The following is a 22,698-nucleotide window of genomic DNA, read 5'->3' as shown; positions in this document are numbered from 1 at the left end:
TCTACCCGATGTTCTCCTCTCAGACTCACCTCTAATTAACTCTCGCAACCACTCTCCCATATGAACCATTGTAAGAAGTGAAACTCTTATTCACATGCCTTCAATCAACCTTAATTAACCCACCACGTGATTCCCTACCAACACGCTCTCTATACTTCAATACCTATAATGCACTACCCTGACCAAAACGAAAAACTTATTTCACTTCAACATACCCAGTCATACTTCTTCATTCACAACCTCATTAAACACTCAAATGTAATCCAACCCACAGTTTCGAATGAAAATAATTTTCTAATAACAGCCCGCCTCTCACCTCACATCACATCTTTCACTCAAAACCAGACATTCTGGGCTCCACTCCGGTCATATACTGCACTGCTACATTGCTACCCCGTCTGATGGTTTCCCCACGACACTAAGCAGATTTCTACCTGTGCAATTATATTAATTCCCCTACATACATCTACCGATGATAACATAAAGTGAATAAATAATATAACACAGAAAATAAATATCAAATCAAATGCTCCATGAAACCAATTGAAATACAGCAGTCCCACATTATACACGATGTAATGTCCCGATATAATCAAGGCGCTCTCAGATGTAAATTCTTCCGGTGTCTACAAGTCATAACAAGGATACAAATGGACTACCAGAAAGGGAAGGAGTGCACTTTTATTTAAATACTTTTGTTGTTCAACTTTCTAAAAGTGGTATTTACAATATTGTAGTTCAGAATCCGACTTTACCATAAAAGAGGATTATTCATTTCTATTCCAAAGACACCAAACATGAACTGTTTATCTGCTTCAATTTGGAAGTTAACAGCGTATTAAGTGAAGTAAGGTAACTCCACTGTTATTCTATGGGAGAAGCACGCCTAGCAGTATTGAAAAACACATGTAATACATTGTACCCTGCCCTGTGGGCTGTTTTGCCCCTACCTAGGGGTAAATTATATGTATTAAAAAATCAGGTCTGAGCTTGGCAAATGACAGTTTAAAACTGCACACAGGCTGTAATGGCAGGCCTGAAACATGTTTAAAGGGCTTCGTAAATGGGTAGCTCTATCAGTGCTGCAGGCCTACTAGTGGCATTTAAGTTACAGGCCCTGGGCACATATAGTACGACTTATAAGTAAATTAAATATGCCAATTAGGGATAATACAATGGTACTATGTTTTAAGGAAGTGAGCACACACACACTTAAACACTGGTTAGCAAAAAAGTGTGGGGGACGAACACCCCATGGTTGACAAGTCTAACTATAGCAATATAGGAATTCTTATTTTTGGATTCATTTGTGTATTTTTGAATGGTAATGTACAGTGTTGTCTTTGAAAATAGTTATAAAATGAGATATAAATTACTAATGAAGAATGTGCTTTCTGTTTGTCTTAATTTTGTCTTGATGGCCTTTGGTGCAAAATGTCGCTTTTGTTGAGATGACCGTTCTTGCCTCCTATACTTGATGTTTATAAATCTTAATTTGTGTTTGTTTAGGGATTGCTATTTTCTGCATGCTTCTTACCTACTACATGTGGATCAAATCAGTGAAGACTGGCTCTATCTACTGGGGAGCCATGTGTGCTCTAGCATATTTTTACATGGTAAATTGTTTATTTTCTTTTTTCACTCTACACATGCCTTGTTCAAACAAAACTTTCAGTGTTCTTTTGTGTCTGTGATGGTGCCGAAAGCATATTGTTTGCAATAGGTTTATGAATCTCTTCCATTTTATGTTGCAAGTTCACAATTTAATTTCGTTTAGTCCAGTTAGCGATGTTCAGTGTGTCAATTATATTAAATTCTGCCATTAGAGTCATCCCTGATGTTAAGTTTGCTGTAATAACAAATCGGCTGTGGGCTACATTAGACCCTGAAGTTGCCCTTTACGAATAATCTAATCATAAGAAAACACTTGGTATACAAACCAGCCAGTTCTTCCAAGTAATGGATTTGGCAATTCTAGTACTCTTCGGGTTTGCCGAAGAGAAAGAATGTTTACTCAGTCTCAAAGTATGTATTACATGCACGTTGCCTTTTGTCAGATCATTTTGGGACTGATTCTAATTTCTATATGATTATTAAAAAAACATCTCTTCACTAGGTCTCCTCCTGGGGTGGCTACGTGTTTCTTATTAACCTGATTCCCCTGCATGTGCTGGTGCTGATGCTGACTGGAAGATTTTCACACAGGATCTACGTTGCATATTGCACAGTTTACTGCTTGGGAACAATCCTGTCAATGCAGATCTCTTTTGTTGGATTTCAGGTAAGGAGAGGTCCATGCATTTAAAGATTTGTTTCTGCAATGGCATGAACATTCAGAGCTGCTTGAACTGGACTAGTCCATATTACTAAAATTGTAGTCCAAATCCAGAGTCGCTGCAAAATGTGAATGTGTTGTACTGTAACTGTGATCTCGTATTTTGAGAACCCTTGCAGTAAGCAAAAGGATCAGTTGCAGCACTAGAGCATTTTTTACTTTAGGTGCCATTTATGTCAGAGTACCGTAGATATGGTTACAAACTGTTGGTCTAAAAATAAATCACTCTCTAAAAGACGATTCTACTTGAACAACCGTTTACACATGTCATTTTGCAAATTAATATTGCTGTGGGGAAATGTGTTGCAGATGAGATGTGCACACCTGTGTGTAAATATTTGGATTGCCTTCGGTTTTTTTTGTTTTTACTTTCATGTTGCTTTTTAAGTGTTTTACCCTTTTCAGGGCTGGTTTAATCTAAATATTAATGCTTTATCATTGATTAGTAACTCGCTTTCCTTTATCCAAATTTTAATTCCACAACCATGTTCTTCAAGAAATACACATTTTGTTATCAACATGTATTACACAGAACGCACTCATGTTCTTCATTTCCCCTCATCCATACTCCGTCACCAACCATTCCCCCTTATGCATTCCATGACGTTGACTAGAACATGACAGAACATAGTATGCCACAATTGTTGAAGCGAAGTATCACAATGGTAGACTAAGAATCTATGCATCTTTATACCACCAAGCCATACACAATGTTCTCTGGTTGAAATTGGAAGACTCCATTAAGTTTGAAAATTAAGTATTGATCCATAACTGCCCTTGCAACTTGAAACCCTACTAACTGCAAGCTGTCTTTTCTGCAAACATTGAACTCTACTGACCAATGTGTACTTCCCAGTGTGTTTCTGTAATTCAGTCTAGAAGTTTGCTTCTGATCCTGTTTTATATAGCAATTGTGAAGCACCCTACCATTTAGATTAGAAATTCCATGCCTGCATATTGTGACCTACTTAGCTTTCTGTTTAAACTTTGACTTTCCCGCACTCCAACCCCAGTTTTTTCAGCAGGTAATTGACAGTTCAGCAGCTAGATGCATTTCTCGGAGAACACCGTTTGCATTTTTCTACTTGTCTTCCTTTTTCAATGGTGATGCTTGATGTATAATACACAAGCACTGTATTTGATGGTTTGTGTGTCTAGACTAATTTTTAATCCTTATTATTAATCCTCTTTTTTCATTGCTTCATTTAATAGTAATTGTGCCTTGATTTTCCTCTTCCGGGTGTTATTTATGTATTCAGTCTAAATCTTACTTGCAGTTATTTTGTGAAATAGCATCAGTCAGTGGTAAATGCTCTTCATTATTTTTTGAGAGATTTGAACATGTTCCTTTAATGTTTGTCGACTATTTGGCTTTCATACTTGGTAATGTTAGAGATTAGCGAATCTAAATCTCACAGGACTTGCAGATTGTGAAATAATGCTTTTGCTGACATGTTTTTTTTTGTTTTGTTTCTTCAACGTGCTTCCAAAACCAAGCTGCACCTTTATAGCAATTCCTTTGACAATATTGTTCATTCTAGGTACCTAACCTCTTTCTCGCACCATTGATGTGTGAATTTAGCATATCATTGTATGAGCGCACTCTGATAAAATGACAGCACCTCGGTGGGGTGGAAATATTACTGAGAACAAATACTTGACTGGCGTGCGAAACAAATTCAATGAATTATATGCTATGTACGCTGATTTTTCATCTTTTCTCTCCACAGCCGGTCCTATCGTCTGAACATATGGCTGCGTTTGGTGTGTTCGGCCTGTGCCAGATTCATGCATTTGTGGATTATTTGCGCAGCAAGCTGAATCCCCAGCAGTTTGAAGTCCTCTTTAGGAGCGTCATCTCCCTGGTTGGATTTGTACTTCTCACTGTTGGCGGTGTTCTAATGCTTACAGGTAAGACATGGGACAGTTCAGAAATCTGCTGAGTACTTGGAGAATAAAAGGGCAAAGTGTGATTGTATTATTGTACAGTGAACATTTGCATACCTTGAGATCAATTTAAATTATTTCATACTGCTAAAACAATACGCTGTAGCCTCCATGCCCTTTTTAGGTTTCGACTGCAAAAAGCTGCGCAAGCAGCTTTTGCGCAGGAGAAATCTAATGAGAACTGTAGTGTGGGTTTGGGTCGGCCCTCGTCATTCATTGGCTGGCTCCATAAATGGAGCATAGCCATTGGACGAGGGGCCTGTCCGTCAATGCCGGACCAGATTCGGGGGCGTTCCCGAGATTCTTTGGCTTTTGCCGACGTCACGCGACGTCAGCTGAAAGCCGGGAACGCCCCCGAATCTGGTCCGGCATTGCCGGCACTTCTGCGTCTCTCCACCCCCCTTTCCCGCCCCCTCCTGCTTGTTCGAATTTTTATGGGTCTTCGTGTAGGTTGGTTAATTATTCTCGCTTGGAGCTGTCCCCTAGTGGGGCTACAGCCAAGATCTCGGTCCCCTTAAACCATCGAGTCTAAAACGAGCCGAGCCTCGTTTGCCTTCTCCGCCCCTGACGTGCGCTTTGACCTCTTTCCCCTGTGAGTAGCAGAGGAAGCAGGCGCTTTCCGGCCTCAGGCCTAGTAAGTATAAACCGACATTGAAACGGGTCCCGCCATCGGGCACTATTTCATGACCTGAACTTTACTGGCAGATAACACTGACAGATTTCTGAACAATTAGTGTAAAAACGTTCAGTGGATGCATGTCAGTGATTTAGGTACAGTTAATAGTTCACATATTTGAGTTGATATTGTACAAAATACCGGTCGAGTTGAACTATATAAATACAATACTGTTGGGATCACAAAATGAGAACAGACATACCCCCCCTCCCCCCACCTTTAGACCCCCAGTGGCAGTCTTGCATTCCACCTAAGCGCAGAAAGGAGGGAGTGGCCGGCGCGAGGAGCTGCTTTCTAGTTTCTACACTTACACGCACCACAAACATTCAAACCCCTCGGCGCTGCCCCGTCCTCTGCTGAAATGATGTGAGAGTGGCCGAGGTCGGAGGAGAGCAGGGTCGGCCAATAGTGTCACCAGACAGGGCCCGATCGGCAGGTCTAACAGGTCAGTGCGTCGGATGTTTTTTTTTAGGGGGGGTTAGGGGGGCTGCCTGTTGGCCGGGTTTATAGTCTGCTGGGCCGGTTTCTACTATTGATTTTTATAATATTACCACAAACTTTGGCTGCAGCTAGCACAAATCAATGCAGCCTTCAATGCCTCGCAAAACAATTATACTGCGTGTCTTTAAAAGTTCATAACAGCCCCGATTAGCACACATAGGCAACTTTTTAGCTATCCTATCCGCTTACGGGGGTACTTTTATTTTGGTGCCTGGGCTTGCTTTCTGTCCCAGACGGACCCAGAAGGTGGGGAGGGGGGAAGGAAAGATGACCCCCCCGCCCCCATTCCCCTTTCTGAACTGGGAGGAAGGGGGGAGGGAAAAGGAAAGGAAACTGGGATTCGTCACCGGCATCTGCACCACCGAATGAACTGTGGCCAAGAAACGAATGCGAGTTGAGATGCTGGGCATCCTTCCCAAGTCTTCCTTTTTCGGAATCTCCTTTTTTTCTCCTTAAAAACATTACTCGTTCAAATATCTTCGTTCATTCTATCCTTGCTAAAGTACTCCATACCTTCATGTTCACTGCTGGTTCTAACCCCCATTGCCACTCCTGCTCTCAGCGCCCATGCGTATACTATTCCCTCTGTGCCCCCATAGCACTTTGAAGTGGCCTTCTTGGGCACTATAGATTAGGATGTGTGTGTGATTCAATATCCTTTCCTCCCTCGTCACTGCACCTTCTATCCCTTCTTTTCTCTGTTACTCTGGTGGCCTTCTTTGCACTCCTCCTTGTGTCTGCCAAGCGCTGCGAGACCGAATAAGGGTAGCGAAGGTGCTATGCAAACAACAAGCATGACTTGAAATAGCGTCTGAGACCCCTGTGCGAGACAGACTATTCTGATTAGATTATTGGATCTGTACATAAGCTCTTTACTTTTGGAAGACAGTGGTATTAATTACTCTGACTTTAGGCACAAGTGAGATGGACGAGCACGACTATGGCGCAGTACAAACGTTTCCTGACCACCGATGCCCCTGCTTGAAAGCTAACCTACAGCGCCTTTGTTCTAATGTTGTGGTTTAAATAAAAGGGAGCTATATGTATAGCATATGGTCTTCTGGCGCGAACATGGCGATGGACAGCTCTTTTATGGACTTTTACTCTCTTTCCATTTTCTACAACAGTGATCCGTGAGCCTGATAGCTCCATTATTATTATTTTTATTTTTGTAGTTTTATATAGCGTGAACTCGACCTGAAGGTATCAGAGCGCTGCATTACAGACGGACACATCTATTTTAGGCACGGGGAGATTAAGAGATTTGCCCGGAACCACAGGCTGCCTGTGCGTCCCTGCCGAGACTCGAGCCTGGTTCCCCAGCTTCAAAGCCGGCCGCTCTAGCCGTTAAGCCACCCCAGTAGCCGTTCACTTAGGTAGAACGCCTTTGCAATTTCTGATTAACCGGATACGACATACCTGAGAAGCCCAGCAGCAGCCTTATATTTGCTTACCGTTATCATATATGCGGCATAAAGCTGCGGTACATAATCTCCACGATTTCGATTAATTCCATAAGGCTAATGGAACGGAATCCCAGCACGCAGTGCTACCTGCAAACAGTTGGCATGCCTGGGAATTCTCAGGGTTCGGCCCCAAGTTTTAGGGACTTTGGCCAGATTTCAGGGTTACGGGTCACAGTCACCCACGCTCTTCTTAAAACACCAGACAATTATTGGCGCTGTGCTTTGGTGCTGCTTTCCTGCAGCGTATCAACCCGAGCTAGGGATTCATGGGAATGGAACAGCGCTCCAAGCTGATGCGTAAGGCTCCTGCTGAGCACGAAGCAAATGGGAGTTGGGGATGTGAAGGGGAGGGGCGAGACTGCCAAGGATGAAGAGGGGGCGAGACCATGGAGGGGAAGACAAGTGTAAGACTGCAGCAGGGGATTTAAAGGGCATGAGTATTCTTGTGTGTGTGTGTGTGTGTTTAGCATGCCGTCGAGTTGGTAATGGCTTTTAGGGTGACAGAATGCCCTTGAAGCAGAGGGGCGCTCCAGGAGGGGTCCAGACAGCATCAATCGACTGCTTTGACATGGAACTCGCTGGCAATGGTAAAGCCCAGAATGAGTCAGTTCATACATTCCTCGATATGACAGCTACCGAGCGGGCAAGCAGTGGCAGCACCAAGTTCTAATCTTGGCCAGACCCACTTCAACAGAAGCTGTGACCCTGTCTTTGCAGGCCGGCCGCTCACCGCTTGTTGAACATATTCCAATGCGTTCTGTAAACCAGAGCCTGGAGATCTGCACAAAGCACACGTGGTTTGCTTGAGGGCCTTTGACTTGTCCATTATTGTTTTGTAGGTAGCCAACATGTAATTGTAGGGTCATTTTCTCCCTTTTTCATTTCGGGTGTTGATGTTTAAATAGCTAATCACAGAACGTTTTAGCAGCAGCATCACCAGGGACAAACTGAGCATAGACCAGAGACAATGCTTAATTTGTGCCGGTGATTGCAGGCAGTGGGCATCGGTGCTCACTTTTGAAGACTGATTTTTCTTCATTTGACCTCTACCAGAGCATGAGAAACAAGCATTTACAATGCAACGGTTTCGCCTTTGGAAAAGTTTGAGCTATTGGCATTGTAAATGACAACATTTGTATTTATGTGTTGGTTTTGAAAACAGATAAATAAATGGCATTGTCCTTTACATTGCCAATAGCTCTAACTTTTCCAAAGGCGAAACCGTTGCATTGTAAATGCTTGTTAGGTTTTGCCTGGCGAAAAGATGCGCTCTGCGCATCTTTTTCGCGCAGGCGAAAACCTGATGAGAACTGTAGTGTGGCTTTGGGTCGGCCCTCGTCATTCATTGGCTGGCTCCATAAATGGAGCCTAGCCATTGGACGAGGGGCCTGTCCGTCAATGCCGGACCAGATTCGGGGGCGTTCCCGAGATTCTTTGGCTTTTGCCGACGTCACGCGACGTCAGCCGAAAGCCGGGAACGCCCCCGAATCTGGTCCGGCATTGACCGGCACCCGCCTTCCTGCTTGCGTGAGTGCTTTGTTTTTTTTGCCGTGTGTGTCTGTTCCCGCTCCCCCACCTCCCCCTCCGCTGTCAGTGTGTGGCGGTTCCCGCCCCCCTCCCGCTCTCCGTTGTATCCTGCGAATAGAACTGAGGCACACTTGGCTAAAGCTAGCGTCCGAGGATCACACAGTCTGTCTGGCCAAGTGGGGCAGCCAGGAGGATTAACAATGGGGCTCCATAATGTATCAAGTAGCAATCTAGCCACTGCCCTAAAAAAGCGATTAACCTCCCTTGCTGGTGCCGAGAAGCTTCCTGGTGACAGGAGGCTGACACATATTTAATTACAAGTCTGGTGGGGGCGTGGCTCTGGTGCCTGGCACTGGGAGCGCCATGTTACACTGGGCACCGCGGGCCTCGCGCAGCTCGGCACGTGGAAGTGTCTGCTGCAGTCTCCTCTGCGTCATAGGGTACCTGTGACAGCACCGTCTGTGCGCGTGTGAATGTGGCACGGTAGGTGCTCTCCCGAGTGTCTCTCTCTTCTCGAGAGCTCGTGAGAGCTTAGGGAGAGAAGGAAGATGGGGGAAAGGAAGCGGGAATTTACTGTGCTCTCCCCTTACTCACAAGATGTCCATCCCCACCTTAGACCATAAAACACTTGTCACCCGTTATGTATTTTTTATATTTCATGATTGTTTTGCCACACTAGGTATGGAATACTTGGCCTCTTTTTTTTAAAACGGATCATGTTTTTGAAAACAGAAATGCAAATACTGCACCTGTTGTTCGGCTGTCCGTTCTCTGTGGTACAAGAACAGGGCATGTTCGAGTGTGCTCTTGAGAAGAGGGAGATTTTATGAACGCACACATTGCACAATGAGCACAATTGTATGCAGAAGTGAAGGGTTGCCTCGCAGATTCCTGCAGTGTTCGGCTTGCAGTGGTCCGTGGTTTCAATGGAAATGTCCCCGTTTTGTGTACATTTCTTGCAGGGGAGGCTGATTGCATCAATACTAGTGGTGAATCCGGGTATCATGTTTGGATGTGTTCGTTGTATTCGGATATTTTCTGTCAACTCGAGTAATCAGCTTGTGACCAGGAAAAAGGAAATCAATGAGATACATAAATTATTCCTCGGGAGTTGTGTGTGTGTGTGTGTATGTGTGTGTGTGTGTGTGTGTAAACACACACATATATATATATAATAAACACGCAGGTATATAATTTGTCTTTTATTTCCATTGTAAAACAGGCCATGACCCCCCTCCCTAAACTCAACTGTGGTACTAAATCTCATGTTATATATTGTGCACCTGCATATATGGTTTGTGCCGGAGAATTTTATTGTGTTTCTTTTCTTTATTTATTTTTGTAACCATATTTCACTGAAATCAGGATGCAGAGGCTATTGCAATTTGTTCAGCACTGTACAACCACACCGAAGGGATATCTGTGACTATTAGGGGAGTTGTTTCCCTGTGTAGAGTAATAGTTGAATGCAATCTGTGAAGCAACATAGGTGTTTTTCTCCTGCTTCTTTTGCTGAATTGTGATAATATCTAATTTGATCTTTGCACCGAAGTAGTAACGTGTGCTTATTAGTACGGTTAATCTAAATAACATGTTATGTGTTAATGGGCCACATTTATTTTCAAAGCCATGGCATAAACATGGGTGTAACTATGTAAATGATATTTTAAAAAAATTTACTTTTTAACCCCCGCGCGAGTCCCCCTCCCCCCCCACCCGCACCCCCAAGTCCCGTCGTCCCCCGCACCCCCAAGTCTCCCCCCCCCCCTCACCCTGCGCGAGCCCCCCCCCCCACGAGTCATAAGGATCGGAATGACTTAGGATGTATTCGTCTTCCAAAATGGTTTGCGAGACTAAAATAGTGGCTGAAGATCACAATTCCATACCGGGGAGCACACAGAAAGATGCCCAGATCGTGTCCTCCTCCCAGATGTGGCCCTTGATGCCAGCAGCTGCCCCGGTCTCCTCGTCCTTTGTCGCCGCTGAAGAGGAGGATGCCAGGACCAAGGACCGGGTTTACATTCGGGAATTTCAGCCCTCGGACCAGGAGGTGGCACGGCGCATCTACGAGGGGATTCTGGAACGGATCCCCAGTACTGCCTTTAGGGGGCTGAAACACGAGCCCCTCATTCAGATCCTATATGCCCTGCTCATAGGTAAACGCACACCCATCTGAGAACGTCAGTACTTTCGTTGCATGGACGAGACACAAGGACAAGAACTGGTGATACCCAATATATCAGATGCCAGGCTGTCTCCCTCGGCCTTAGTATGCATGGTTGTGTCTACGTTTTATGTGTCCATGTTTTCAAATGAAGGTCCGTAAAATGCATAATGTGCTCCTGTAAATGTGATCATATCTCATATATGTTAAATTGGAGTGCGTTGAATAAAATTAATTAAGCACATTACTTCAGCCCTTGTGTGCGTTTCCAGTATCGGTTTCTCCGATACTTTAGGTGCAAATGTCCCTTTTTGACCCGCTAGTTTATTAGCAAGGAGCGTAGCTTGACAACCATCGCCTTCTGTTAAAAAGAGGCCAGTGAAGGGGTGTGAAGTGTCACAAAGGTGTGAAGCGCCTGCCCCGGAGGAGGGCTGGCACCATGTGAGCTTGGGGCTCGGAGCCAAACCATGGTGGACCTGGTCGGCTGCCCCAGGAGACACCTCTGCGAGCCCCTACCGCCCCCCGCCCTGCTCTGCTGGGCCCTGCTGCTGCTCTGCGCCCCGGAGAGCTCCGCACTGGCAGACTTCTCAGTTAAGACCCTCTCTGCTTCCCAGCCTGTCGTCACCCAGCCTGCCCTCTCCCAGCCTGCCCTCTCCCAGCCTGCCCTCTCCCAGCCTGCCCTCTCCCAGCCTGCCCTCTCCCAGCCTGCCCTCTCCCAGCCTGCCCTCTCCCAGCCTGCCCTCTCCCAGCCTGCCCTCTCCCAGCCTGCCCTCTCCCAGCCTGCCCTCTCCCAGCCTGCCCTCTCGCAGCCTGCCCTCTCGCAGCCTGCCCTCTCGCAGCCTGCCCTCTCGCAGCCTGTCCTCTCGCAGCCTGCCCACTCCCAGCCTGCCCACTCCCAGCCTGCCCACTCCCAGCCTGCCCTCTCCCAGCCTGCCCACTCCCAGCCTGCCCTCTCCCAGCCTGCCCACTCCCAGCCTGCCCTCTCCCAGCCTGTCCCCTCCCTGCCCTTTCCCAGCCTGTCCTCTTCCAGCCTGTCCACTTCCAGCCTGCCCTCTCCCAGCCTGTCCCCTCCATGACCTTTCCCAGCCTGTCCTCTCCCAGCTTGTCCACTTCCAGCCTGCCCTCTCCCAACCTGTCCCCTCCCTGCCCTCTCCCAGCCTGCCCTCTCCCAGCCTGTCCTCTCCCAGCCTGCCCACTCCCAGCCTGCCCACTCCCAGCCTGCCCACTCCCAGCCTGTCCTCTCGCGGCCTGTCCTCTCGCGGCCTGTCCTCTCCCGGCCTGCCCACTCCCAGCCTGTCCCCTCCCTGCCCTTTCCCAGTCTGTCCTCTTCCAGCCTGTCCACTTCCAGCCTTCCCTATCCCAGCCTGTCCCCTCCATGACCTTTCCCAGCCTGTCCTCTCCCAGCTTGTCCACTTCCAGCCTGCCCTCTCCCAACCTGCCCTCTCCCAGCCTGTCCCCTCCCTGCCCTCTCCCAGCCTGCCCTCTCCCAGCCTGTCCCCTCCCTGCCCTCTCCCAGCCTGTCCTCTCCCTGCCTGTTGTCGTGTCCCGGCGGCAGCAGGCAGCAGGCAAGAGCGTGCACTGCGTCCCCGAAGTAACAGCCCTAAAGAAAGCAAGAAGTACACCCCCCTCCCACCAATCCCTGTTAGGTAGTGGAAACTGTCCAAACTGGGGTGCAGACAGCCCCTCTCACCTTTCAGCCTGGTACCACTGCACCAGCCGCACTACTTCCCTACTGACCGTTCTCCACTTCAGCCCCGTCTAAATTACAATTCCTGCTTGTGACCCTTTTGCCTGCTTGTGCTTGTTTTCGTGACCCTGTTGCCTGCTTGTGCCTCCGTGTGCCCCATATTGCCTGCTTGTGCCTCCGTGTGCCCCTGTTGCCTGCTTGTGCCTCCGTTTTCGTGCCCCTGTTGCCTGCTTGTGCTGTGTGGGTGTGTGTGGAAGGCTCTGTGTGGGTGTGTGGAGGGCTCTGTGTGGGGAGCTTTGTGTGGCTGTGTGTGTGGGGGGCTCTGTGTGGCTGTGTGTGTGGGGGGCTCTGTGTGGGTGTGTGTGGGGGGGCTCTGTGTGTGTTTGTGTGTGTCATTTGCGAGAGATAAAGCTAGTGGCATTGTAAATGACAATGCCATTTATTTATGTTAAAACAAAACATAAATAAAAATAATGTCAAGAGCAATGCCAATAGCTCTAACTTTAACAAAGGCAAAACCATTGCATTGTAAATGCTTGTTTAATTTCGGGTGTTCCAACAGCATTGTTTTATCACATGTATTACTTTTGTGACAAGTACTAGCATTGATTTTCTATGGTATTTACTCATCCAAGAGGTTAATAGGTTAGTTCTTAGCTGCTAAACAAAGAAAGCTAGATAAAAATATTAGACTGAGAAAAGACCTTTAGTCTTTGCTGCCACTGCTAACTGGTGGTCGGGGATCAGGTTTCAAGTTAACTGAACATATTTGGTGGCTAAACCGGTGCCAAATATTTTTTTTAGACTAATTCCTTTAGGCTGTTTTTCTGTTTGCACATTAATTTTAGGAGCCAATACTGCACTGTGTAGAATGGCTTTCCTATTGTACGAGATATAAATGTTTGGTCAATTATATGCATACATATGTGTGGTTATGTTGATGGTACCCAACTGTCAAAAAAAAAAAAAATCCTTCTGAATAAAGGTTTTCAAAGTCAATCTCTTGGTTGTGAACTTGTCAACAAATGCCCTAGAGAAGTGACCATATTTTATGAACTTGATGTATTGCTATTCCAGATTACTAGGCAGTCACCAATAGGTGCTTTGTGGCGAGTCTTTGGGCATTTTTTCATTTAATCTGATTTGTACCTATTTTTGTTCTGTAAGGTAAAATCTCTCCCTGGACTGGCCGTTTTTACTCTCTGCTGGATCCTTCGTATGCCAAGAATAACATCCCCATCATTGCCTCAGTTTCCGAGCATCAGCCTACCACATGGTCCTCCTATTACTTTGACTTGCAGTTGCTTGTCTTCATGTTCCCAGGTATGTGTGTTTTGTGATGGTTTCTACGTTGTTTTGTTTTGTTTACACACATATATGCTTGTTTAAATAGATTCCGTGTTTGGTAAATTAATCTTTATCATTTTAACACAACATTACAGCAGCACATTAGTATTTTCTTGTAGGTTTTGCAATTGGAGTGTGTTACTCAACTGAGTCACTCTTAATGGAAACAATATTTCCAACCTCCAGTATTTTCAAAGCTAGCTTGATTTTAAAATATTAATTCTTGTCTGCCTAGCATTCCTTCTTTGGATGCAGTCCATACATTTTGTGAGGCAATGATAGGTTCCCTTGTGCCAGGCATGGTGATCAGTCCTTCTTTGAGGAAGATTACCAGCCCATATTTTAAGTGTTGTGGGAGGCTTTAGGGATTGCAGCAGCTCTCCTGAAATACTTTAAATGTTAACCATATGTTCCCTCTGATCTATATAATTTTACCACAGGTAAAAGTTGATAATGTTTTAAGCATTCCCAAGCTGGATCTTTTGCTCTTAGCTTGGGAATGCAGGGACCTCTTGTGATTGGTCGTATGGCTGTATTATGTAGCAGAACAAGTGTAAGAGAATGAAGTCTCATTGTTTTGATTAGAAATGTATTATTTAATTATTTTTTTTGACCGACATTGCAATAACCCTTGGCCAAAACCAATAGGCCTCCTTTTTAGGTCTCGCCTAGGTGGCGCATATGCTGCGTCTTCAAGACATGCTGTATCTTATGTATGGGCTTTCATCACGCCCATTCATTTTCATTTGTTCCTTCATGTGCCTTTCAAAATTCCTTTGTTTTCATTGGTGAATAGTTTACTTTTGTTCCTCATTTTGCTGTTTTGATCATGCCCTGGAGACTGCCCCTGTTACATGGATCATTTTTCTATCGGCCATATATGTTAGTTTTGGCGCACTACTTTTTCTTTTGCCTCGGCCTGTTTGGCTTTCAGAACACACTCAGCTGAGGGCTACAAATCCTGTTCTTAGCTTGTTTTTGGTTTCACAAGCGCTTTTTAAGCCGGAGGCTATGTTTTATATCGTGTCATATTTTTGGTTTCATTAACTCAAATGTCCAAACCTTAAATAATACACTTACATAATGGAAGTCTAGTTTAAGAAGACAACCGACAGTAGGATCAATCTATTTACATTGTGCTTATGACAGTGTGATTATTTGGATACGATTAAAGAGGTAAACATGCTGTTATTGCTCCGTTCTATGAAAATGGAAGCAGCTTTAAATAAATGTTTGAAGCTGGCATGTTTATGGTGTATCACTAAGTGGTTATACCGTGCACAGAGTACAGAAAATCCCCCAGAAGTGTACAGGTCTCAATGTAAACCCAAAGTGATCTATTTGTGGTGGTGTGGCCCAGCAGCTTTAGGCCTAACTCAGAGGAGTGTAAGACATTTGTCATGCACACAGTAACCAATAAATGACACGTCTCAAAAAAGAGATCCACACAAATTTTAGAAAAATAAGCTTCTTTCAAGATTTATTTCCAAGACATTCGCAAAAAGATAAGTACGGTTTTCAAGAAAAATACCTTTTACTTTAAAAAGTGGAAAACAAGAATACAGTTTTTGCAGGTTAAGGATTCGACTTACAGATTCAGTCTTCGGAGGCTTGGTTAAAATCACGTTCAAGAGTGCACCACCAGCGGCACAGAGGCGGCCAGGTAGAGAGGTAAACGTCGAGGTTAACCAATGAAGACTGGTGGTACTCTAAATTACACTCCGCACAGGTGAGTGAGTACAGAGGTGTTCGGGGTCGATCATAAGGCAGCACCAAACTTACACCCTCAGCGGCACAGGGGCAGCTGGGTGCAGAGTGCCAACAGTGTTGGGGACTCAATGTTAACCAATGGGGACATTGGTCTGGAAGAAAGGCTGCAGTCTCAAGCCAAGTGGCCGGATGAAGACAACCGACAGCTGCCCGGGGAAGTAGAGATGCAAGGGGACCCCGAAGGCTGAAGTCCCCAAGGCACGGCCCAGTGGTTTTGGGTGCAGTGATGTCCTTAGGTACCGGAACACGCTTACCAGGCAGGTCTCGGCCAGGGGCGTCGTCCGGTTGAAGCTGCAGGCATCGAGGACGAGTCCGGCAGGGGTCAGCCAACGGTGGACTCTCGCTCAGAAGCGCTGGGGAACCTTTGCAGGACCAGTTGGCCACTTGGACTGAGGCCTTGCGCGTATGGTGCAAAGGTGGATTCGGAGGAGAGTTTACTGTTCCTCAGGGCAGAGGTTTTTTTCTTTGCAGATGTTTTTTTTCTGGACAGGTCCGCTGTCCACAGGAGATTAGGAGCCTCTCTTGAAGGCAGGCAGTCCTCCCAGGGTTCTTGTGGTTTCTGGTCTGCAGGGCGAGTTGCTCTTCTTCAACAGGGTCTTTGAGGGCTGCAGACAGGCCGGGAAGCCTGTGACCAAGTCATTAGGTGTCTTCAGTCTTCGCTGCTTCCCAGTTCTTCTTTGTAGGTTGTCGAAATCTGATTTCAGGGTCTGGGGGACCCACCTAAAACTAGATTTTGGGGCGTTAAAGGGAAACAGGTAGGGACCAATGGGTTTGTTACCTGTGATGTCTACATCCACTGTTATGCCACCCTCCTATGGGAGAGGGCATAAACCTAGCCCTGATTGGATAAGTCCTGCCATCTTCAAGATGTGGGAACTGAAAAGGGTGCTTTACTTCACATCCAGCACCTGAGGGGCGTAGTTGGGAAGGGGGGCGGGGGCACAACTTCGATTCTTCCTAGGTTTTCCCACCGGTTCTCCTGCCAAAAGTGGGGGTTTGAACCAAGAAAGGCCATCTACTGCTAGCAGCAGAGGCTGGGGTCGAATTACAAAGGCGGTAATCCTTTGAAGCTTCCCTCTTGAGCACTGTGCCCATCCTGGGGGAGATCCGACACCTCCGCCCAGTATGTACTTTGTTTCTGGCCTCAGAGAGCAAAGGTTGTCAACCCCGGGGTCCAGAAACATGTCTGGTGGTAGCAGGCTACCTAAAGCCAGTCGGAAACCACACCAGGGTTGGTAGGTTTACAGGGGGCCCTTCTGAGGTGCCCTCTGAGTACATGTTATAATAAATCCACACTGGCCCCTGTGTGGGTTTATTAAGAGGAGTGGTTTGGTAACAAACACTCCTGGGTTCAGTGAAACCACCATGATCCTTGAGCACTCGAGTTTTCAAGTTTACAGCCCATGTACTCTTTATGGCTTCCCTGACACTTAAAATGTTAAAGAATAGACTTAAATATTGTAGGGGCATATCTGCTCCGGCAGATATGCCCACACCCGAGATACAGTGTGCCATGTCTTCGGGTTTGTAAGGCCTGCTAGAGGGGAGACTTACCTTTACCTTGGGCAGTGCTGCTGGACATGGCACACAGGCAGTGAATGTGCCATGTCGACTGTCGTTTTTCAATGCACCAAGGCATGTAAGCTGCAGTGGCATGGCCTTGGTGAGGGGTCCCTAGGGGACCCTCTTCAGTCCCCATGCCCTAGGCACCAAGAGTACTATTTACTAGGGATTTAAGGGGAAGCTGAAGTTACAAATCGTGGTACAGTTTTAGGGAAGGAGCACTGGCACAGGAGACCTGGTTGGCAGGAACACTGTGCACTTTCATTCGAAACCACAATATTTTCTAGGAAAAAGTGGGGGCATAACCATGTCAAAAGAGGCACTTTCTCACATGTGCGCTTTCAACTTTTCATGTTTTCTTTTAGGTTTCAATTGTTGGTGAAATAAAACCAATATCAAAGATGCCTCCTGGCTCTCCAAACATGGCATGTGATGTGAGGTTACTTAATATATCCTACAAATAGAGAGTGCAACACTACCTCAGCACCACTTCATCAGCGCTGCACCACTTCAGCACCAGTCGGCACCTCTGCAGCATCACCCGAGCATCATTCAGCCGCACCTGAGCATCATTCAGCAGCACCATCTGAGCATCATTTAGCCCCAGAGCAGCATCACTTCCGCACTAGTGCAGCACCACCTCACTACCAGCGCAGCACTACCTCTGCATCAGTACAGCAACACCACCTCAGCATCAGCACAGCACTAGCACAGCATCACTCAGCACTAGCACAGCATCACTCAGCACCACCACAGCTTCACTCAGCACCATCTAAACAGGAACCTGACACCAACGCAGCACCACTTCTGCATTAGCATAGCACCCCCTCAACACTAGTGCAGCATCACCTCTGTACTAGCACAGCATCTCCTAAGCACCGCATCCGCGCAGCACCACCTCCGCATCCGCGCAGCACCTCCGCATCCGCGCAGCACCACCTCCGCATCCGCGCAGCACCACCTCCGCATCAGCGCAGCACCACTTCCTCATCAACGCTGCACCACCTTAGCACGAGCGCTGCACAACCTCAGCACAAGTACTGCACCACCTCAGCACCAGCGCTTTCTGCTTGCAAACTATTGTACTTGCTCCCTTTCACACAAGGCCTCATCTGGTATTTTTTGCGCTTTCTCATTGGCACTCTGACAACAAGAAATATCTCTCTATTAGTCGCACGTGCAATATATTTTTTAATACTGATATTTATTGTTTTATTATTAGAAGTCTTATATAACAACACTTTTTAAAGTCATTTTAACTGGTTTTACTAAATGAAAAAGATTTTAACCTAACATATGTGCAACACAGTATTATGTATGCACTCTAGGTGATGTTATTAGAGATGTCCTAGAGCATGTCATGAGTAAAGGTGTGATGATTTGTCATATTTCCTTTGAATTTTGAAAGTGTCCCTTCCTGCTTTATCTAACATTTCAAATTGGGTAAAGAGAATCCCCAGCACCCTTGTGATAAGAATGGCCTCTGTTTATTTTGTATATCTCTTTTGTGTGTCATGTTTGAGGAAAGGAATGGGCCCATTTGATTAATCTATATTAGTGCTTTTTCACATACAGTGGTTATGAGTAGAACAAGGGAATCTGTTGTACTGGGAATAGTCTCTTTGCTTTTTTTTTACCTGTTTGGTCAAAGACCTTTCTTCACCCACCATCTAATATATAAGCGCACACTGTTAAAGCTATACCACATACATGGCCTTACGGAAACTCTCGATGATTAACCTCACACATAATGCAGCTACCCATTCCTCCTGTAAGCATTATACATTGTACAACAGTCCCACAGCTATTGACCATTTTTCCCGACACTTGTTAAAGAATATTTTTGTGTATCCTGCTATTTCTCCACAAGTATTATCATGCTTAGGAATTGTACGACCGCTATAAATGAATGGAGTTTGGGGTGTAAGGCTTTATCACCGTAACTCTGCTCAGTGCTGAATGACAGCAACAGTCTGGTAGCTGAAAGAGACACGTGAGTGATAGATTCCTTACCGTAGAATATCCCCAAGCGTCAGACTGGATCCGGAAAGTTTTGCTTAGCAGTACCCTTGCGCGTCAGTAGGTGGCGTCCTGCAGCTCCGCGTCCGTCCTTGGCGTCGTCGGAGCCGAGATGACGTCACGGGGAGTACTTAGGCGCCACCCATGCCCGCTGACATCAGTTCTTTCTTTTTCTGCGCCAGGAACCGCATATCCGGATTGAGCACGTACCTTGGTCTCTTTTTGATCACTATTTTGAGACTTTTTATCTCTCTAACTTTCTCTTGGTGCATGCAGGGATGCCCGGTTTTAAGTCCTGTGGGACCTGTCGCCGAAACATGTCGGTAGCGGACCCCCACGAGGCCGACCACGACTCCCGGGACTTACGGGAGCGGCGTCGGAAGTTGCTGGAGGTCCTGCATTCTTTGCGTCGCCGCTCCCGGTCTAGGGGCCGCTCCCAGCACCGCGCGCGGGACCGGAGACGTCGCTCCTCGGACTCCAGCTATTCGCCTTCCGATTCCGGTAAGCGTCGCCATAAAAACAAGTTGAAGCGTGTTCGCTCTCTGACGTCCCCTCGTCGCTCCTCGGAGGGGGAAAGGGCCTCGCCCGTGCCTGCTCCTCTGGAGCCGGAGAGTCCCGCGGCCTACCCGCCATTCCCCGGTCCGTCGGCAGCTCCCGAACAGATGCAAGAATTCCTTGCTGCTTTGGACTGCCTTTACAGGCCTCTGGCTCCCGCCAGCGCACCTTCGGGCCCCGCGGACCTGTGTCCAGATCCTGCTGGCCAGCGGCTCCAGACCCGGCGCCACAGGATCCTGCGCTGCTGGCTCCGGCGCCACGAGGTGCGGCGTTGCTGGCTCCTGCGCCACCCATGGCTCCAGCCCCGGCGCCACCCATGGCTCCAGCCCCGGCGCCACCCTCGGCTCCAGCCCCGGCGCCACCCTCTGTTCCGCCCCTGCCCCTATTCCCAGACCATTTTGTTCCGGCTTGGGATCCACACTAGGAACCAGCGCTGTTCGTTCCATCTCCGGCTTCGGTTCTGCAGCCGCATCCAGCTCCTTGCACGCCAGAGGCGGACGATGAGGTGGAAGGGTCCGAGGACCCGTTTGCTCTGCAATGTGACTCCGAGCTCGATTGAGTAGATGACTTGGAGAATGCAGGCGACCTCGATGTCTCTTCTGACCTGGGGTTCGCCTATCTCCCGCCTACGATGGAGGAGGGTGCCTCCTATATGGTGGTCCTCCGTCAGGCTGCTGAGGCCCTCAATGTTGACCTCCCCACGGTGGCCCTCAAGACCAACCTCCTCACCGAGGTGCTCCAGCCAGCGTCTACTTCGGCGGAGCTGCTGCTTCCCTTTAATGACGCTCTTACAGAAGTCCTCTTGGGCACTTGGTCGAGGCCGGCCACGGGGGCCCTGGTGGATGAAAACGTCGCTAGATGCCACCGACCGGCGCCAGTTGACCCCACTTTCCTGACCACTCACCCTATACCGGAGAGTCTGGTTATTCAGGCCTCGACATCGCAGAGTGCCTTTCCCACGGCCCCGCCGGATAAGGATTCTAAAAGGTTGGACCAGTTTGGAAAGCGGTTGTTCTCCTTGGCCAGCCTTGGGCTGCGGTCGCTGAAAACTGCCTGCTTGTTGGGCCGCTACTCGCACGCGGTGTGGGACGCTGTTGCTCAGGTGCTGCCTCAGTGTCCTGAGGAAGTGCAGGCTACCCTTTCTCAGGTGATTGCTGAAGGCAAAGATGCGGCTTAGTTCGACATCCTGTGTGGGTTAGACACCACCGACTCCCTGGGCAGGGCAATCTCTACGTCCGTGGCGTTGCGGCGCCGCGCCTGGTTGCGTTCGACCGGGTTCTTGCCCGATGTCCAGAGTTCATGGACGTGCCCTTTGACGGCACCCGCCTATTTGGCGACAAGGCTGACAGTGCACTGGAGCGCTTTAAAGACTCGAGGGCTACGGCCAAGTCCCTGGGTCTTTCTGCTAAGACCTCGGCCACTCCTGGTTTTCGTTCCTTTCGTGGCCAAGGTAGAGGCACCCACTTCCGCCCCTCCAACAGGCCTGCACAGAGCCAGCCTCAGCGTGGCCGGGATCGCGGTTTCTGCAGGGGGTGTGTCGGGGAACCAGTGTGCGGGTCCATTCACTTCCACCCCCGCTGCTTCCGCCTCTAAACCCTCCTAATCTGAGCTTCAGGAAGCACCCCACGCCGGTGGGTGGCAGGATCCGCCACCACCTCCCCCACTGGCGCGAGATTACGTCAGACAAATGGGTGCTGCAGATAATCTGCAAGGGTTACTCCCTTCCCTTTCAGTCCCCACCCCCAGCCATGCCACCTCGGTGCCACTGCATGTCAGGGGATCATTTGGCTCATCTCCAACAGAAAGTTGCGACCCTCTTGGCCAAGGGGGCCATTGAGTGGGTTCCTGGGCCAGAGGTAGGGAGTGGTTGCTATTACCACTACTTTCTGGTCCCCAAGAAGGACAAAGGGGGTCTGCGTCCTATCTTGGACCTCCGTGACATGAATCACTTCCTCCGGAAGGAGAAGTTCAAGATGCTAACCCTGGCTCAGGTCTTGACTTCTCTTGATCCTGGAGACTAGATGGTAGCGTCGGACTTGCAGGACGCATATTTTCACATCCCCGTCCTGCCGGCCCACTGGCGTTACCTGCGGTTCACAGTAGGCCAGGAGCCTTTTCAGTTTACTGTTCTCCCCTTTGGCCTCACCAGCGCCCCTCGGGTGTTCACGAAAGTGATGGCGGTGGTCGCAGCTCATCTGCGCAGGTCAGGGGTATCCGTCTTCCCCTACCTCGACAACTGGTTGTTGGAGGGCTCGCCCTAGGCCGTTGTCAACCACCTTCAGACTACGGCCGACCTCCTGCATTTGCTGGGGTTCTCCATCCACGTGCCGAAGTCGCACCTGAGTCCCTCTCAGACGCTCCCCTTCATTGGAGTGGTTTTGGATTCGACGTAGTTTCGGGTTTATCCTCCCGAGCAGCGCATCAGGGATATTCAGGCTATGATTCCGATCTTTCAGCCTCTATCCCGGGTTTCAGTCAGGATGACCCTCCGGCTACTGGGCCTGATGGCCTCATGCATCCTGCTAATGTGACATGCCAGATGGCATATGCGGGCTCTGCAGTGGGACCTGAAGTTCCAGTCGGCACAGCATCAGGGCAACCTGTCCGATCATGTCCAGATCTCGGAGGGCACAGCAACTGCAGTGGTGGCTCACGAGTCGCGATTGGGTCAATGGCAGATCCTCTCCCTTCCCCAACTGGAGCACACAGTGGTGACGGATGCGTCCCTCCTGGGTTGGGGAGGCCATTTGGGAGAGGCAGAGATCGTAGACCTCTGGTCTCCGGCGGAGTCCCGGCTCCATATCAACCTTCAGGAGCTGCGGGCAGTCTGACTTGCACTGAAGGCATTCCTTCCCTCTGTTTCGGGAAGTGTTGTGCAGGTGTTCACTGACAACACCACCACCATGTGGTATTGCAACAAACAGGGCAGGGTGGGGTGGGGTCCTGGACCCTATGTCAGGAGGCTCTGCGCCCTTGGACATGGCTGGAACGTAAAGCCATTACCTCGGTGGTTCAACACCTGGCAAGTTCTTTGAACGGCCGAGCGGACAAACTCAGCCGCTGGTGCATGATGGATCACGAATGGCATCTGCACTCTGACAAGGCGCAAGGTCTCTTTCAGCAGTGGGGATAGCCTTGGTT

General features: G+C 48.3%; 1 protein-coding gene across 1 annotated transcript in view; it reads left to right on the top strand.

Moving 5' to 3' along the window:
* Positions 1-22,698, top strand: part of STT3A (STT3 oligosaccharyltransferase complex catalytic subunit A) — a 202,662-nt gene that overhangs the window by 70,778 nt on the left and 109,186 nt on the right. The window contains exons 7-10 of the mRNA XM_078682331.1: positions 1,510-1,616; positions 2,117-2,281; positions 4,066-4,246; positions 13,471-13,626. Coding sequence (XP_078538457.1) covers positions 1,510-1,616; positions 2,117-2,281; positions 4,066-4,246; positions 13,471-13,626 — 609 coding nt within the window. The remainder of the gene's footprint in view (positions 1-1,509; positions 1,617-2,116; positions 2,282-4,065; positions 4,247-13,470; positions 13,627-22,698) is intronic.

The sequence above is a fragment of the Lissotriton helveticus genome, chromosome 3_1 (assembly GCF_964261635.1).
Source record: "Lissotriton helveticus chromosome 3_1, aLisHel1.1, whole genome shotgun sequence".
Classification (NCBI taxonomy): Eukaryota; Metazoa; Chordata; class Amphibia; order Caudata; family Salamandridae; genus Lissotriton; species Lissotriton helveticus.
Note: the sequence above shows the minus strand (reverse complement) of the source record. Positions and strands in the feature narration are given on the sequence as shown.